This window comes from Natrix helvetica (assembly GCF_964273705.1).
Source record: "Natrix helvetica genome assembly, chromosome: W".
In the NCBI taxonomy this organism is placed as follows: domain Eukaryota; kingdom Metazoa; phylum Chordata; class Lepidosauria; order Squamata; family Natricidae; genus Natrix; species Natrix helvetica.
Genome location: NC_138555.1, coordinates 77,594,159 through 77,613,404, shown reverse-complemented (window position 1 = coordinate 77,613,404; position 19,246 = coordinate 77,594,159). Strand labels below are relative to the sequence as shown.

Below are 19,246 nucleotides of genomic sequence, written 5' to 3'. Positions count from 1 at the left end.
TTCATTAAGTGTGATGGTTATGGGGGAAATAATGTCAATAGCTAAATGTGTAATGGTGTTGGATGTTTCTTCAAAGATATTTCATGGGGAGAAAATAAATGTTGTGGTGGCTAAGAATCTTTATGCATTCCAATAAATAGGTTGATGGAGTGTCCAAATCAAACCGCACCAAATAGATTTGTCCTCTCGGGATTTCCATACCCAGAAGAACTGAAGCTCCCCTTGCTTCTCTTCTTCTCCATTGTGTTCATCTTGACGCTTACTGGAAATGTCTTGATCATCGGGGTGGTGATCTCCAACCTTCAACTGCACAAGCCCATGTACTGGTTCCTCTGTCATCTCTCCATCCTGGACATGGCCTTCTCAGCTGTGGTGGTCCCCAAAGTTATTGCAGGATTCACTCCGGGTGGAAAAACCATCTCCTTTGGAGGATGTGTGTCTCAGCTCTTCTTCTTTCACTTCATTGGCTGTGCAGAATGTTTCCTTTACACCTTGATGGCTTATGACCGCTTTTTGGGCATTTGTAAACCGCTCCATTATACCAACATCATGAGCTGGAAAGCCTGCCTCTTCCTCTCCTTGGGTACCGTAATTGGAGGCAGCTTCAATTCTGCATTTCTGACATCTCTCACTTTTCGTTTGCCTTATGGAGAGGACAACCATGTTGACTATGTCTTTTGTGACATTCCTGCAATGCTGAAACTGCCTTGTGCTGACGTACACTTTAATGAGTTGATGAGCGTAGTTGATGTAAGCTTTATAACAATGACCTGCTTTCTCCTCATCTTAGCCTCTTATGCTTACATCCTCACAGCCATTTTGAAGATCAGTAGCAGTGAAGGACGGCAGAGAGCCTTCTCCACTTGCACTGCCCATCTTACTGTGGTGTGTATATATTATCTGCCTTTGTTTTATCATTATATGAGGCTAGGTTCTCAGGACTCTATGGATAGTGTGGTAAGCATGTTCTACACCACCATCACCCTTTGTTGAACCCTGTGATATACACGCTGAGAAACAAGGACATTAAAGCTGCTCTGGTGAAACTTTGGAGTGGGAATTCAGAGTAGATAGCAGGAACTATACCCAAGACAAGAAGCTTTTTGGATGAGAAGCAAAATGTCTTCAAAGAAAAACCAGGAAGTCCAGTTGCCTCTTGAAAAAGCACCTTTGGGTATACCCAAGACAATTGTACAATTTAAAAAAAACTAATGTGGTCAATGCTCAAGTTGATATTCTGCTTCCAGCATGGACATCTAAGTTATTTCATGGCTTGATTGATTAAACATGTAGGGATGAAAAGCTTTGTTTTCAATGATCCAGTCTGTTGTATGTTAATCATTTCATTCCTAACTCAGTCAGGTGGTGTGCTGATTTGCTTAAGAAGAGGAATTAAGGCCAGTGGTCCTCCTAGCTGCATGTGGTTTCAAAAGAAAGACTGAATGAAAGTATTTGAGATACAAGCAACACTGAAGGAAACCTGAGGTCTACAAAGATTCCCGTCAGGTGTTGCCTAGGTCTTCCCCTGGAGAAGTCTTCATCCAACCAGAGTTTGAAGTTCACAATGTCCTTCCTCAGCCAACCTCAATTAGTTCTGCTCTCTTGAATGTAGAAGAGGATGAACTCCACCAAATATCCTTTCCACCATGTCTCTTTAGGGGATGCAACATTCCAACTTCTTCCCAGAGTGCTAGTTAGGATTCCACTGTCTCCGATCTCCTATAAGGAGATGCCAACATTTAAGAAAAGAATCAAAGGGGAAAAGAATTATGTAGCAACTGATTTTTATAGAAGAGCTATTGAAGAAATTATAGATTGATAGAATTCTTTATTGGCCAAGTGTGATTGGACACGCAAGGAATTTGTCTTTGGTGCATATGCTCTCAATGTACATAAAAGAAAAGATGCATTCATCACAAATCATAAGGTACAACACTTAATGATAGTCATAAGGTACAAATAAACAATCAGGAAACAATATAAATCGCAAGGATACAAGCAACAAAGTTAAAGTCATACAGTCATAAGTGGGAGGAGATGGGTGATAGGAATGATGAGAAGATTAATAGTAATAGTAATCCAGACTTAGTAAACAGTTTGACAGCGTTGAGGGAATTATTTGTTTAGCATACATCACCACTTTTCTGAAATGCTCATAGTCACTTCTTCTCTTTTTATGTGCGTTTCTCCCTTGCTTAAGGAATAACTTTGTGCTCAAAGGGGAGGACCATTAAAATATAAGGATGAAGAAATAACCATTCTTAAACAGATCCCAAAGAAAGTAAGAGATAAGAGAAGGAAATATTCCTTCTTAGCAAAAAAAAAAAATACAATAATGGGGTCTGGTTTAGGTGGCTGTTACCAGAAGGCATGTTGATTTTCTGGGAGGGCAGTAGAATTAGAATCAATACAGTAGTGGAAGCAGAGGCTTTCACTAAAAAACACAGTGCTCTCTTAGGTGAAATGGGGGATGTTACACAAGAAACAAAGGAGGGAGGGGCTGAGGCTCTGCCAGTGGACGGGGGGGGGAGGATGGGACAACTAGAAGACTCAGATCACAAAAGTGATTTGAAACATTATTGCAATTGTTGTTACAATATACCTTTATGGAAGTGATACAAAACAAAAATGATTGAAACATACTGATGATTTTGTGTTAAACTCAAAACTGCTAATACCTATGTAAATGTTGATATTTTTCTATTTTTGTTTGTAAAAGTTGTGAGACCTGGGGGGGGCTTCTCCCCCCCCCCACACGATATAGCTGTCAAAATGTCCTATACCTTTATAATCCCTTTTCCCTGTAAAACTTTTAAAATCAATAAAATTTGAACAATTAAAAAAAAGGAATAACTTTGGTATTTTAATTTACATTACTATTTTTATCTTGTGATTTTTTTCACCAAACGTGAGAAATAGAACCTTCCATGGTTAGATTTGCAGATATTGTGGCTCATTTCTTTCTTCAAATACAGCAGAGACATTAATCTACATGAAGGGAGGTATGCAGTGGAGTACCCCAAGACTCTGTTTTGGGCCCAGTACTCTTCAATATCTTCATCAATGATTTGGATGAGGGAATAAATGGGGAACTCGTCAAATTTTCAGATGACACCAAGCTGGCAGGAATAGCCAACACTCCAGAAGATAGGCTAAAGATACAAAAGGATCTTGACAAACTTGAACATTGGGCACTATCTAATAAAATGAAATTCAATGGTGAAAAGAGTAAGGTTCTACATTTAGGCAACAAAAACGAAATGCACAGGTACAGTATAGGTAGAAACTTGCTCAATAGTAGTAATTGTGAGAGGGATCTTGGAGTCCTAGTGGACAACCATTTAAATATGAGCCAGCAGTGTGCAGCAGCTGCCAAAAAAGCCAACACAGTCCTAGGCTGCATCAACAGAGGGATAGAATCAAGATCACGTGAAGTGCTAATACCACTTTATAATGCCTTGGTAAGGCCACACTTGGAATATTTGCATTCAGTTTTGGTCGCCACAATGTAGAAAAGATGTGGAGACTCTAGAAAGAGTGCAGAGAAGAGCAACAAAGATGATTAGGGGACTGGAGACTAAAACATATGAAGAACGGTTGCAGGAACTGGGTATGTTTAGCTTAAGAGAAAGAAGGACTAGGGGAGACATGATAGCATTATTCCAATATCTCAGAGGTTGCCACAAAGAAGAGGGAGTCAAACTATTCTCCAAAGCACCTGAGGGTAGAACAAGAAGCAATGGGTGGAAACTAATCAAGGAGAGAAGCAACTTAGAACTGAGGAGAAATTTCCTCACAGTGAGAACAATTAATCAGTGGAACAGCTTGCCTCCAGAAGTTGTGAATGCCCCAACACTGGAAGTCTTTAAGAAGATGTTGGATAGCTATTCGTCTGAAACGGTATAGGGTTTCCTGCCTAGGCAGGGGGTTGGACTAGAAGACCTCCAAGGTCCCTTCCAACTCTACTATTGTATTATTGTATTGTATTGTATTAAGACCCATTTTTCACTTATGGTAATATCCTTGCAATGATGCTCACGCTTTCCAGAGAAGCAAAGGCATAGCAAAATATTGCTCCTTTACCTTGTGTTCTTCTCAAGAACTGTGGAGATCTGTGTGCAGTTGTCTCCTGTGGTGAGTTATTGAATTTCAGAAGACACTGGCCCAAGGCAGGAAGGAATTCCAGATTGGTTTTTCTTTTCTTTTCTTTTTTTAAGATTTTTATTTTTCATCAATATACTGGCCATTGATGTATATTGATATACATCAATATCAAAGCATGAACAGTGTGGCACCTGGGTGTAATTCATTTTGATTCAAACATCAATAATGATAATCATAATAATTGTTATATTATTCAAGCTTATATAATCCTAGTATTAATATAAATGGTTTTTTAAAGTAGTTATTCAATATTTCAATATTCTATTTTAATGCCTGTGATGTTATAAACATACATGGTAATACCATCTTTCACCCTCTAATCTTTTCTATCAAATTGTTACTTATATTCTATTATATAAAAAGAGAGGGCGGAAATTATATCTGCTAATATTCTGCCTGAATCAGGTCACTGTTACTAATCCTAATATTAATACACATGTTTATATAAGGCATAGCCCTTCGTTACTTAGTTGGTCAAAGTCACAATATCAAGTACTAGTCTTCCTGGTGTGTATTCTTAATTCTACCTCTATTCAAATTTCTAATCAGGCCATCATTATATTAGAAAAAAATGCATGTGAAAAATATGTATTGAGGTGGGTTCTGGCCGGCTTTACTGCTGGTTCACTCATCCATCCAGTTTGTGGACGTGGCCAGCCACCATACCACTACTGGTTCAGCTGAACTGGTAGGAACCCACCTCTGTGATATATAGGTAGGTAGGTAGGTAGGTAGGTAGGTAGGTAGGTAGGTAGGTAGATAGATAGATAGATGATAGATAGATAGATAGATAGATAGATAGATAGATAGACAGACAGACAGACAGATAGATAGATAGATAGATAGATAGATAGATAGATAGATAGATGTAGGTAGCTAGGTAGGTAGGTAGGTAGGTAGGTAGGTAGGTAGGTAGGTAGGTAGGTAGATAGATAGATAGATAGATAGATAGATAGATAGATAGATAGATAGATAGATAGATAGATAGATGATGTAGGTAGGTAGGTAGGTAGGTAGGTAGGTAGGTAGGTAGATAGATGTAGGTAGGTAGCTAGGTAGGTAGGTAGATGTAGGTAGGTAGGTAGGTAGGTAGGTAGGTAGGTAGGTAGGTAGATAGATAGATAGATAGATAGATAGATAGATAGATAGATAGATAGATAGATAGATAGATAGATAGATGATAGATAGATAGATAGATAGATAGATAGATAGATAGATAGAGGTAGGTAGGTAGGTAGGTAGGTAGGTAGGTAGGTAGGTAGGTAGGTAGGTAGGTAGGTAGGTAGGTAGATAGATAGATAGATAGATAGATAGATAGATAGATAGATAGATAGATAGATAGATGTAGGTAGGTAGGTAGGTAGGTAGGTAGGTAGGTAGGTAGGTAGGTAGATAGATAGATAGATAGATAGATAGATAGATAGATAGATAGATAGATGTAGGTAGGTAGGTAGGTAGGTAGGTAGGTAGGTAGGTAGGTAGATAGATGATAGATAGATAGATAGATAGATAGATAGATAGATAGATAGATAGATAGATAGATAGATGATGTAGGTAGGTAGGTAGGTAGGTAGGTAGGTAGGTAGGTAGATGTAGGTAGGTAGGTAGGTAGGTAGGTAGGTAGGTAGGTAGATAGATGTAGGTAGGTAGGTAGGTAGGTAGGTAGGTAGGTAGATAGATAGAGAGATAGAGAGATAGATAGAGAGATAGAGAGATAGAGATAGAGATATATAGATATATTTTGCATTTGTGCTGAGAAATAAATAAAATATATTCTTTTCTATCCATCATCTCTCACCCGTTTTAATACTTCAATTCTTATTCATTTCTCTTGGATCTTTATCTCTATCAACATCTGTATCTTCACTATTCAGACTCCAGTTGGTTTTTTTCCAAATGAACTTTACTTGAGCAAGAAGATCTTCCCAAGTTCATCATATCCCCTCCATTCTGATTTTCTTTTTAACTGACTTAGCTCCTTCCCTCTATCTAATTCCGTTCTCAGTTCTCAACTGTATCTCTTATTTATTGCATCCTGTCTACTGGATCCTCTTAATCTGATGTTCCTGGCCAAGCTTTGAAACTCTCCTTGAAATTGGATGGCAGAGTGATGCGTATTTCAAAGCGTGAGAACAGTTGACTTTCAAAGTAGCTGCATGCTCTCTAATGAAAACTTGTCAAATATTTTTTTTCCAAACACGATTATGCAGGTCTTCTTTCTTCTTTGATGCCTAATTTTCTTTCTTAAATTTGGAATACTTGGGAGACAAGAATTTCTTGGTCTCTTTTAATATATATTGAGTTTGAACACACACACACCCTCCAGACGACATTGGACCAAACTAAACCAACAATTCAAGATTCAAGAGTCTTATTTTTTTTTGTAGCAGAGAAAAAAAAGTTAAGAGGATTGAAGAGCAAGTTTTTCATTTTTTGTATTTATGGAAAATTCTGCAGTATTGCACAGGCATAAAATGTATGCATTTCCAGAGGTTAGACACAATCGTGTTTCAAAAAAATTTTTTTGACAAGTTTTCATTAGAGAGCATGCAGCTACTTTGAAAGTCAACTATTCTCACTCTTTGAAATACGCATCACTCTGCCATCCAATTTCAAGGAGAGTTTCAAAACTTGGCCAGGTGATTGGTAATGGTGAACCTTTTTGGCACCCAGTACCCAAACCAGGATGTGCATGCATACATGCACATGTCTGCATGCCAGATTTCCGGCATGTGCATGGGCACCAGCCAGCTGATTTTCACATGTGCCAGAGTACCAGAAATTGACCAGTGCGTGCATGACTGTTTTTTCCCCATTTTTTGGAAGAGTTTTCAGGCTGCTTTTCAAGCCATTTTCCATGCGTGCACTAGAAACCAGAAGAGCAGCTGTTGAAAGTGCATGTGCCCACAGAGAGGGATCTGTGTGCCACCTCTGGCATGCATGCCATCAATTCACCATCATGGGGTTAGAGGGAATCTTCCAACATTCCTCACTCTTGCTGGCCACATTGGTTGGGACTCCAAATTCAAGAATATAATATCTGATTGGTTACCAATTGCCCAAACCTCTATTGATAATACTGGCTATTCAGAAGGAAAATATGTCCCCCAGGATATTTGTCCATGGCTTTTGATCTTCAAGTCTGCCATTTACTTTCATGCACAATGGTGATAAGTAGACATACTGTGCCCAGACTGAATGTATCTAAGCAGTTTGAGATAGTGGCCATCTAGAATAAAGAGTGCAGAGAAGAGCAACCAAGATAACTAGGGGACTGGAGGCTAAAACAAATGAAGAACGATTGCAGGAACCAGGTATGTCTAGTTTAATGAAAAGAAGGACCAGGGGAGACATGATAGCAGTGTTCCAATATCTCAGGGGTTGCCACAAAGAAGAGGGAGTCAAACTATTTTCCAAGGCACCTGAGGGCAGAACAAGAAGCAATGAGTGGAAACTGATCAAGGAGAGAAGCAACTTAGAACTAAGGAGAAATTTCCTGACAATTAGAACAATCAATCAGTGGAACAATTTGCTTCCAGAAGTTGTGAATGCCCCAACACTGAGTGTTTTTAAGAAGATGTTGGATAACCACTTGTCTGAAGTGGTGTAGGGTTTCCTGTCTAAATAGGGGGGTGGACTAGAAGGCCTCCAAGGTCCCTTCCAATTCTGCTATTCTAAAGAATTATTTGTTATCCAGTTCCCCACCCCTCTATTTATAATATTAGCTACTCAGAAAGAATGGAATATGTTCTCCAGGATATTGGTCCCCCGCTGATCTCCAAGTTGGCCAATCATTTTCATGTTCAACAGTGATAAATAGACATATTGTGCCTTTATTGGATTTATCGAAGCCGCTTGAGATAATCTAAAATGAAGGATTCTTTGTTGCCCATTGAAAAAGAGTACGATTAGAATGGATAGCAAGTTTGGAATTCCAAATTATTTTCTTTTTTATGGGTGTATCTGGTAACTGTACCAAGTCAGATGAGCAAAGATATGTCAAGACCCCTTGTTTTCCTTCATGATGTCCTCTGTTTTCAAATCTCTTTCATTTTCTCTTCAAAACCGCTTTGCAGCTACTCCAGACTCAAGAAGGTGGTTTGAGCATGGGCAAAAAACGCCCTCTCTCTAGATAGATAGATGGGTTGATGATAGATAGATGATAGGTGATAGATAGATAGATAGATAGATAGATAGATAGATAGATATAGATAGAAGATAGATAGATAGATAGATAGATATAGATAGATAGATAGATAGATAGATAGATAGATATAGATAGAAGATAGATAGATAGATAGATAGATAGATAGATAGATAGATAGATAGATAGATATAGATAGAAGATAGATAGATAGATAGATAGATAGATAGATAGATAGATAGATAGATAGATAGATAGATAGATAGATAGATAGATAGATAGATAGATATAGATAGAAGATAGATAGATAGATAGATAGATAGATAGATAGATAGATAGATAGATAGATAGATAGATAGATAGATAGATAGATAGATATAGATAGAAGATAGATAGATAGATAGATAGATAGATAGATAGATAGATAGATAGATAGATAGATAGATAGATAGATAGATAGATAGATAGATAGATATAGATAGAAGATAGATAGATAGATAGATAGATAGATAGATAGATGATAGATAGATAGATAGATAGATAGATAGATAGATAGATAGATAGATAGATAGATAGATATAGATAGAAGATAGATAGATAGATAGATAGATAGATAGATAGATAGATAGATAGATAGATAGATAGATAGATAGATAGATAGATATAGATAGAAGATAGATAGATAGATAGATAGATAGATAGATAGATAGATAGATAGACAGACAGACAGACAGACAGACAGACAGACAAATAGATAGACAAATAGACAGATGGGTGTGTAGATAGATAGATGATAGATAGATAGATGGATAGATAGATAGATAGATAGGTGATGATAGATAGATAGATAGATAGATAGATAGATAGATAGATAGATAGATAGATGATAGATGATAGATAGATAGATAGATAATAGAAAGAAAGAAAGAAAGAAAGAAAGAAAGAAAGAAAGAAAGAAAGAAAGAAAGAAAGAAAGAAAGAAAGACAAATAGATGGATGGGTGTGTTGATAGATACATGATACAGATAGATGATAGATAGATAGATAGATAGATAGATAGATAGATAGATAGATAGATAGATAGATAGATAGATAGACAGACAGACAGACAGACAGACAGACAGACAGACAGACAGACAGACAGACAAATAGACAGATGGGTGTGTAGATAGATAGATGATAGATAGATAGATGGATAGATAGATAGATAGATAGATAGGTGATAGATACATAGATAGATAGATGATAGATGATAGATAGATAGATAGATAGATAGATAGATAATAGAAAGAAAGAAAGAAAGAAAGAAAGAAAGAAAGAAAGAAAGAAAGAAAGAAAGAAAGAAAGAAAGACAAATAGATGGATGGGTGTGTTGATAGATACATGATACAGGTAGATGATAGATAGATAGATAGATAGATAGATAGATAGATAGATAGATAGATGATAGATAGATAGATAGATAGATAGATAGATAGATAGATAGATGATAGATAGATGATAGATTAATAATAGATAGATAGACAGAAATGAAAAAGAGAGAAAGAGAAGAAAGATAAGAGAGAGAGAGAGACAATAGACAGAGAAAGATAAGAGAGAGACAGACAGAGAACAGACATCAACTGCCATATTTATTAAGTTGGTTGTAGGTGGATAGTTTAGTGTAGTGTAGGTGTTTTTAAAATAGATGACTTCATCCCATAAATCAGTGATGGCGAACCTATGGCATGCGTGCCAGCCATTTGCCAGGGCACGCGAGGCACTGCCCTGTCAGCTGGCCAGCGTGCATGTGCGCGCTGGCCAGCTGAGATCACCCTTTTTAAAAGGCATTTTTCGCCCTCCCCAGGCTCCAGAGGCATTAGAGGAGCCTGGGGAGGGCGAAAAGAGCCTCCCCCTCCACCCTGGAGGCCTTCTGGAGGCTTCATGAGCTTCCGGAGCACAAAAAACCAGCCCTATGGGCAAACCGGAAGTTCGAGAATGGACTTTCTGTTTGCTCGGAGGGTTGTTTTGACTGTTCAGGATTCAGGGAAGCTTCCTGAAGGTCCCTGAAGTCTTCGGAGCACTTAAAACGACCCTCCGAGCAAACCAGAGTCATTTTGACTGCTTTGGAGGCTTCAGGGAAGCCTCCTGAAGGTCCCTAAAGCCTCCAGGGGGCTTCCGGGGGGCAGGGGAGGCTGTTTTCGCCCTCCCGTGCTCCTATAAAGCCTCTGGAGCCTGGGGAGGGCGAAAAAAGCATGCAAAAATGGGGGGATCGCGCCTGTAGTGCATGCATGCGCAAGGGGGGGTCACACATTGCATTGTGGGTGCAGCACGCCTGCAAATGACCCCCCTGAGCTCCCCCCACTTATGGCACATGAGCCAAAAAAGGTTCGCCATCGCTGCCATAAATTATAACACTCTGACCTCACCAAACGTTGGCAAATAATTGTATCCCAATGGAATTTCTGGAAGCTATAATTGCCTCCCCCCCCCCCAAATCGCTCATGTTTTAAAATAACACTCATTGGAATTTGATGGATGGCTCCTGGGGAAGGAGGATAGAGCATTCACTGAGGATGCAACATTTTAAAAAGAATGCAGTGGTAGAACTGAAGACGAGCTTCTAGTTGAAGGCCCCATAAAGTATGGCTGTAGTAAATCTTCCTTTCACACAGAGGGGAGATATCAACCAGAGTTCCATAATATCCCCGGAATAGAACTCAAAAAGATCTTTCTACCTGTGAAAGGAAAAGAAGGACCTGATCCAAACCGATCAAGGATGATTCAGAGCCAACTTGAGATGAGATGTCTTAGGTCAGTGATTTTTCTTTAAAAAAAAATTGTATTTATTGAATTTTCCAACCTTTAAAAGACAAAACACAAATCTACATGTATAACAACGTTTCCATATCGGTATCAATATCTTGCGTAACGATCCTATTTACAAAAATTCTATCTCCGTTTCACTCTCCTAAATTCTATCTTTATTTAAGTTATAATAGCATCAAGTCAATATCCTCTATTTCCTATATCTTTTACATTCCTTATATTATACTTTAACCTTTTATACCCTACGTTTTACGTTTACTCTCAAGCCAGGAATACTTAGTAACAGGGTTGTTAAATGAATCTGGATTCCACATTGACTTTGCTTGCCCAAAGGTTGTAAAAGATAACCTCATCTGAATTTTGATCATGTGACCATCAGAGGTGTTGCAACAGTCGTAAGTGTGAAAAGCGACCAAAGCTTGCTTTTTTCAGTGCTGTTACCTAAATGAACTGCTGTAATTTGAGGACTAGCTGTCCTGTTCCAATCCATTTATTTGTTTGCCAAATTTTAACTATTTAAAAAAACAGAATAAGAGATTTACAGAGTTGGAAGGGGCCTTGGAGGTCTTCTAGTCCAACCCCCTGCTCAGGCAGGAAACCCTACATCACTTCAGACAAATGGTTGTCCAATCTCCTCCAGTGATTTAGCATTCACAACTTCTGGAAGCAAGCTGTTTCACTGGTTAATTGTTCCAACTGTCAGGAAATGTCTTCTTAGTTCTAGCTTGCTTCTTTCCTAACAGTTTAACAGAGTTAGAATGGACTTTCTAGGTCATCTAGACCCCTTTTCCAAGCAGGAGACCATATACCATTTCTGACAAATAGAGGTCCAATCTCTTCTTGAAAACCTCCAGTGACGAAGCTCCCACACCTTCTGAAGGCAAACGGTTCCACTGGTTGATTGTTCTCACAGTCAGGAACGGTCTCCTTACTTCCAGATTGAATCTCTCCTGGATCAGTTTCCATCCATTATTCGTTGTCTGGCCGTTGGGTGCTTTGGAAAAATAGCTTGACCCCCTCCTCTCTGTGGCAGCCCCTCAAATATTGGAACACTGTTATCATGTCTCCCCTGGTCCTTCTCTTCATTAGACTAGGCAACCGAGTACTTTCAACTGTTCAGAGTATGTTTTAGCCTCCAGTCCCCTAATTCCTTGTTAGGTTTCCATCCATTGCTTCTTGTTCTGCCTTCAGATGCTTTGGAGAATAGGTTGAATACCTCTCCCCCCCCCCCTAAAACATCATTAACTGCAAAATTTTGTCTCGGATTTTGAAAGGCGGTATTTTCCCCATTTATTTTTACGAGGAACTGACAAAGAAGTTGGCCTTAGTAGAGATACATCTGTCAGGCTAGAGAATTTTGACAAGAAAGAACTAATTATATGGTTGAAGATGTGACTGACATAATGTTACAATACAATACAATACAATACAATACAATACAATACAATACAATACAATACAATACAATACAATACAATACAATACAATACAATAGTAGAGTTGGAAGGGACCTTGGAGGTCTTCTAGTCCAACCCCCTGCCTAGGTTAATTCTACCTAAGGTAGTTCCACCTAAGGTTAGTTCCACCTAAGGTATCCAGTGGCTTCTTTTTGACATGAACATTAATTTATTAAAACTGTTATACTTTCCAAATGCCTGGGAAATAACTGAGAGATCACACTGTTGTGTAGGGGTTGTGTTGGTATTAACAATGAGGTGATGCAGGTTTTAATGTTTGAAAGAAGAGTGTATTGGAGTCCATTCAACTCCTTAGGCCATAAAGGCAAAACTTGTAGAATGCAAATAAGTTTCTCAGTTAAGAAGTATCTGGAAATGAAACATTTCTCCTCAAAATCTCTCACTCCTCAAAGTGCTGAAGTAAGCCTCAGAAAAGCAGATACATGGACTGCTCAAATCAAACAGCCCCGGACAATTTTGTCCTCTCTGGGTTCCCATATCCAGAAGAATTTACGCTCCCCTTGATTTTCTTCTTCTCTGTCATGTTTGCACTCACTCTTGCTGGAAATTCCCTGATCCTCTTGGTGGTGATCTCTGACCTTCGACTCCACAAGCCCATGTATTGGTTCCTGTGTCATCTCTCCACCCTGGACATGGCCTTCTCAGCAGTGGTGGTCCCTACCGTTATTGCAGGATTCAACCTTGGGGGGAATATGATCTCTTTTTCTGGATGTATGACTCAAATATTTTTCTTCAACTTCCTGGGATGTGCGGAAAGCTTTCTCTTCACCTTGATGGCTTATGACCGCTTCTTGGCCATCTGTAAACCACTCCACTATGGCAACATCATGAGCTGGAGACTCTGTCTCATCCTCTCCTTGGGTACCATAATTGGTGGTTGCCTCAACTCTACATTTCAGACATTGCTCACCGTTCGGTTGCCTTATGGACAAAGAAACCATGTTGACTATGTCTTCTGTGACATTCCCGCCATATTGAAGTTGGCTTGTGCTGATACAAAGCTTAATGAGTTGATGACCTTCATTGATGTTGGCCTTGTAGCAATGACTTGCTTTCTCCTTATCCTAGCATCCTATGTTTACATCATCATGGCTATTCTGAGAATTAGTAGCCGTGAAGGACGTCGCCGAGCCTTCTCAACTTGCACCGCCCATCTTACCGTGGTGGTCATATACTACCTGCCTGTGGTGTACCATTATCTGAGACCAGCTTCTCAGGACTCCATGGATGGTGTGGTGAGCATGTTTTACACCACAGTAACCCCTTTGTTGAACCCACTGATATACACATTTAGGAACAAGGAGATGAAAAATGCTCTGGTGAAACTCTGCGGTAGGAATCCAGAGTAGGCAGCACAAAATATGTAAAACATGTGTATAGGCATTTGCTGAGTGAGCCATGGATGTTGTGGTGGGCATGTTCTTACCCACAATAACCCCTTTGTTGAACCCATTCATATATACCCTTAGGAACAAGGAGATGAAAACTTTTCTGCTGAAACTCTGGGGTGGGAATCCAGAATAGGTAGTAGAAAATATGTTAAACAATTCTAATATGTATTTGTTAAAAAATACAAATGGTCTATAGTCATGTTTTGAATGTGGAAACTATCCTATTTTAGGGGCTCTTCTAATATTTGAGGAACGGTTAAGAAATTGGAGCTAGATTAATTTTTAGAAAAGGCAAGTTTTTTTAAAAAAAGAAGAGTAGAACCGCAGTGAGAATCATATGCGTGCAAAATTAGAGGAATAAAAATATATATCATCAGAGGAAAACGTGAGAAAAAATGTTAGGGTGTGCTGAGATGGACAGACTCACAAAAGAAATAAAAGATAAAGGAGAATCTGATTACTGTATTATTTGGTTTGGAATATGTGGTATAAATGGTGAAAGGTGTAAAGCAGAAAAAAGCATTAAGGGGAGAAAGGTGAAGAAACTAGAAAATAATTTTAAAGCCGCATAAATGAACAAGGTAGAAAATGTAAGGTACATTGTATATGAAAGAGTACACCAATGGATTGATATGTATAAAAAGAAATATATGTACAAATAGATAGATATAAAATGTATTGTAGATACATTAGTACATTAGTAGACTAATATGTATAAAGGAAGTATAAATACATATGTATGGACATAAGAGGTATTGTAGATAAATTAATATATTAATAGACTATTATGTATTGTGTGTGTGTGTGTGTGTGTGTTGTGTTTGTGCTGATAAATAAATAAAGGGAGACTAGTATAGATCTATTTCAAGCTATTTAGCGCTAGCTGATGAGAGCTAAATAGCTTGAAATAGATCTATACTAGTCTCCCTTTATTTATTTATCAGCACAAACACAACACAAATATAAAAAGACAACATTAAAAATAAAAATATGGTTTTCTGCCTGGATGGTCCTCTGTGATGAGCCGAATGACAGAAAGGGGGAATAGTCAGCTCCCTCCCATATTTGGGCATACCAGGGGTTGTAACACAAATACACACACACACACACACACACACACACAGAGGTATGGACAAAAATGGTATAACGGAGGTATACCAATGTGGAAATGTTGCAAAGATGATAATTGTATTAAAAAAACTGGGGGGAAAAAACACCTGCTTTTCACCCAAGAAGCTTCTTCAGCTCCCCCCCCCCCATCCAGTCAGAACTGAAGAAGCTTCTTGGATGAGAGGCGAAATGTCTTCAAAGAAAAAAAACAGAAAATCAGAAAAGTTGCCCCTTGAAAAAGCACCTTTGGGTCTCAACCATGATACTCTTACAATAACGCTAGTATTTTTCTGAGGAGCAAAATGTGTTGAAATAGACAATGGTTCTGCATATTCTTGTCAAGGATGTAGAGATCTGTGTGCAGCAGTCCCCTATGGAAAATTATGTCAAGAATTCTATCGAGAAAAAAAACAACAACCAAGATTTTATTTTCCATAGTAACTTTGCTTGAGGAGTAATTGAGTACTATATTCTGACGTTCTTCCTAATCAGGGGTTCTCAACCTGTGGGTCGGGACCCCTTTGGGGATCAAACGACCCTTTCACAAGGGTCACCTAAGACCATTGGAAAACACCTATTTTCGATGGTCTTAGGAACCAAGACACCAATTTTATGGTCGGGGGTCACCACAACATCAGGAACTGTATTAAAGGGTCGCGGCATTGGAAAGGTTGAGAACCACTGTTCTAAATTGTCAATTGGACTATGATTGGATCATGGGATGGACATGTGGGTGCTGGGCAGGGACTTGAACTTTCTTTTGGTGAGGAAAGCATGGAAACTTTCAGATTCAAGTTTTCCCCGATGTGCCAATATGACATCTCTAATAAAATGGAACTTTGAGGAAACTCAAGCTTTGGCATCTTCTTTCGTTAGGGGTGTTACTTGAAACCCTGACACATGAATTTCCTTGTAGAGGAATGCGTTCTGGAGCATAATGATTTACTTATGGTGGTTTAGCATCGGTTTTTACAGCAACTAACTATAGGTAGCCCTCAGAGTAGAACCATCATGGCTATTCTACTATGCATTTTCTATTGTGGGAAAATGGGAGTGGGGATTGTAGGAGTGAGATGCGATGTAGCCATAACAAAATTCTTTCTAGAAAGCCAAGGTCATCCTTTGTCTTCGCATCTCTGCACCTGATATGTATAAAAAGAAATATATGTACAAATAAATAGATATAAGATGTATTGTACATACGTTAGTACATTCGTAGACTAATATGTATAAAGGAAGTATAAATACATATCTATGGACATAAGAGGTATTGTAGATAAATTAATGTATTAATAGACTATTATGTATTATATGTGTGTGTGTGTGTGTGTGTGTTGTGTTTGTGCTGATAAATAAATAAAGGGAGACTAGTATAGATCTATTTCAAGCTATTTAGCGCTAGCTGATGAGCAACTAACTATAGGTAGCCCTCAGAGTAGAACCATCATGTCTATTCTACTATGCATTTTCTATTGTGGGAAAATGGGAGTGGGGATTGTAGGAGTGAGATGCGATGTAGCCATAACAACATTCTTTCTATAAAGCCAAGGTCATCCTTTGTCTTCCCACCTCTGCACCTGACTGGAACTGGATGGGTGGAACTGCCAGCATGGCAGTGGAAGATTAGACCATGTGATGGGCTTGTGGGTGTGGGTGGCAAGATCTTGAACTTTCAAATGGGTGGGGAAAACCGGGAAACTTTCAGATTTGGATTTTCCCAGATGTGCCAACAAGGCTCTCTTAATAAATTGGAACTTTGAGCAATACTTTGCCTTGGACTCTCGTTTACTTTTGGATGCTCTTTGGAACCCTGACCACCTGCCAATTTTGGACATACTGTACACATAGTCCTCAACTTACAACAGTTCATGTATTGACCATTCAAAGTTACAATGGCACTGACTTATGGCCGTTTTACATGGTTACGACCTTTGATCATATGATCATATGATCAAAATTCAGATGGTTCATATTTATGACCATCACTATGTCCCAAGGTGATACAATCCCCTTTTGCGACAAGCCAAGTCCACGGGGAAGCCAGGTTCCCTTAACAACAGGGTTACTTACTTATCCACTGCAGTGATTCACTTAACAACTGAGGCAAGAAAGGTCGTAAAATGGGGCAAAATGCACTTAATGAATGTCTCACTTAACAACAGAAATGTTGGGCTCAACTGTGGTCGTACGTCGAGGAGTGCCTGTCAAAATGGTCACCAATCAGGTCAGTCTCATGACCGACCCCTTTTTGCAGTGGTTGTTATGGGAATATTAAAGTCATTAAGTGAACCCATGGTTCCCCATGGGCCTGGCTTTGCTGAAAATCGGAAATCACTGCCAGCTTTCCGCAAAAACTATCGTAAAACACTCGGATTGCTATAAACAGGTAGAGGATAATTAATTAGATCAAGAACTAGTTGTTCTCTTCAATTATTCTACGTCTGAATTTTCAGCCTAATCTATTGCTGAAAATAATTGTGCCCCAGTTGAATTTCTGGATATCATAATTGCCTTTCTACTAAGTTAGCAATATTCTAAAATAATACTCAATGGAATTTGATGGAACACTCAACATCATTCCTTTCCCCAATGCTGGGTAATGAAGACATTGTGTTCAATAAACACACACATTTAAAAGATGTCATGGGAGAAATATAGCAATGTTGCCACAGGATACATGAGCGTCTACTTCTCCATTCCAAACAGAGAGTCCATATCTTCAAAGAATCCATAATATCTCCACAATATACGGCATTTTCTGTAGATGAGAAAGGGAGAGAACATCTAATCCGAATGAAGAAGGAATCAATGAGACTTGCAATATCTTACAAAACTAGAACACAAAAGCTGACCACAAGCCAACAATTCACAACAGCTGATCCCATTTTTGGAATTTGTGAAATCTTATTTTGTTATTCACGCCATTCATTCTCTCAGATATCATTTTGGAAAGTAACCTTAACATCTGTCACACACACACACACATCAGCATTCTCAATTTGGTTGAAGATCTCCTGGCTACAACTGGAAAAAAAGGCAGTCTGCTTTTCATAAAATGCCCAAGAGCAATTGAACTGCATGTTATAAAACTAAAAATCAGAAACCACTGAGTAAATGGAATGGTCTCCTTGTTGTTATTAGTTGTGAAGTTGTCTCCGACCCATCACGACCCCATGGACAACATTCCTCCAGGCCTTCCTGTCTTCTACCATCCTCTGGAGTCCATTTAAGCTCACGCTGACTGCTTCGGTGATTCCATCCAGCCACTTCGTTCTCTGTCGTCCCCTTCTTTTTTGCCCTCCATCTTTCCCAGCATTAGTCTCTTCTCCAGTGAGTCCTTCCTTCTCATTAGGTGGCCAAAGTATTTGAGTTTTATCTTCAGGATCTGGCCTTTTAAAGAGCAGTCGGACTGACCGGTTTGATCTCCTTGCAGTCCAAGGGACTCACAGGAGTCTTCTCCAACATTCATGGTCTCCTTAGTATTGTGTTATGACCAATGATTGATTGTTATGATTTATGATTGAAATGATTGGAATATCGCTTATTTGTATCTTCTGCAGACCATATCTAGTCGAAAAACACAACATTATGGTAAGGCAAATAGTAATAGATACTTTTCAAATTTGTAGATATTCAGGAGTGCCAAAGGGAATTTGCTAAATAAGTTTCACTTCAAGATTATTTTCCTAGAAGCATCCGTTTCTTAGTGAAAGGGTCTGCTCACAATTTTGGTAGATAGATGATAGAGAGATATGAAATAAAAAGTAAAAATAATAGGTCTCTGTCCAATACATTGAATATTGATTTAACATTTTTCTAAACATGTATTGTATGTAATGACCCCATAACATATGACAGAAAGGGGATGATGTAACATTGTTTTACAGATCTGGGGGGCAAAACCACCACAGCATAGTAAGTGAATTCAAGTTCTACAAAATGCACAGAACCGGTCAGGGATGTCTATCCAGTAGGAAATATTTCCAGACAACTGGCCTCTTAGAGTAGCTCATTCGGCAAAGACGTCAAGTATATGGAAGAATAACTGACACATGGCATGTCCAAATCAATCAGCTCCACATGACTTTATCCTTTCTGGATTTCCATATCCAGAAGGGTTCAAGCTACCCTTGCTGCTATTCTTCTCCATC

General features: G+C 38.8%; 1 protein-coding gene across 1 annotated transcript; it reads left to right on the top strand.

Moving 5' to 3' along the window:
* Positions 1-144: 144 nt before the first annotated feature.
* Positions 145-13,943, top strand: LOC309400589 (olfactory receptor 10G6-like; the record flags this gene model as incomplete). The annotated part of the gene is made up of 2 exons (XM_081969152.1): positions 145-588; positions 13,461-13,943. The coding sequence occupies 2 exons, from the start codon at positions 145-147 to the stop codon at positions 13,941-13,943; spliced, it is 927 nt and encodes a 308-aa protein (XP_081825278.1).
* Positions 13,944-19,246: the final 5,303 nt, after the last annotated feature.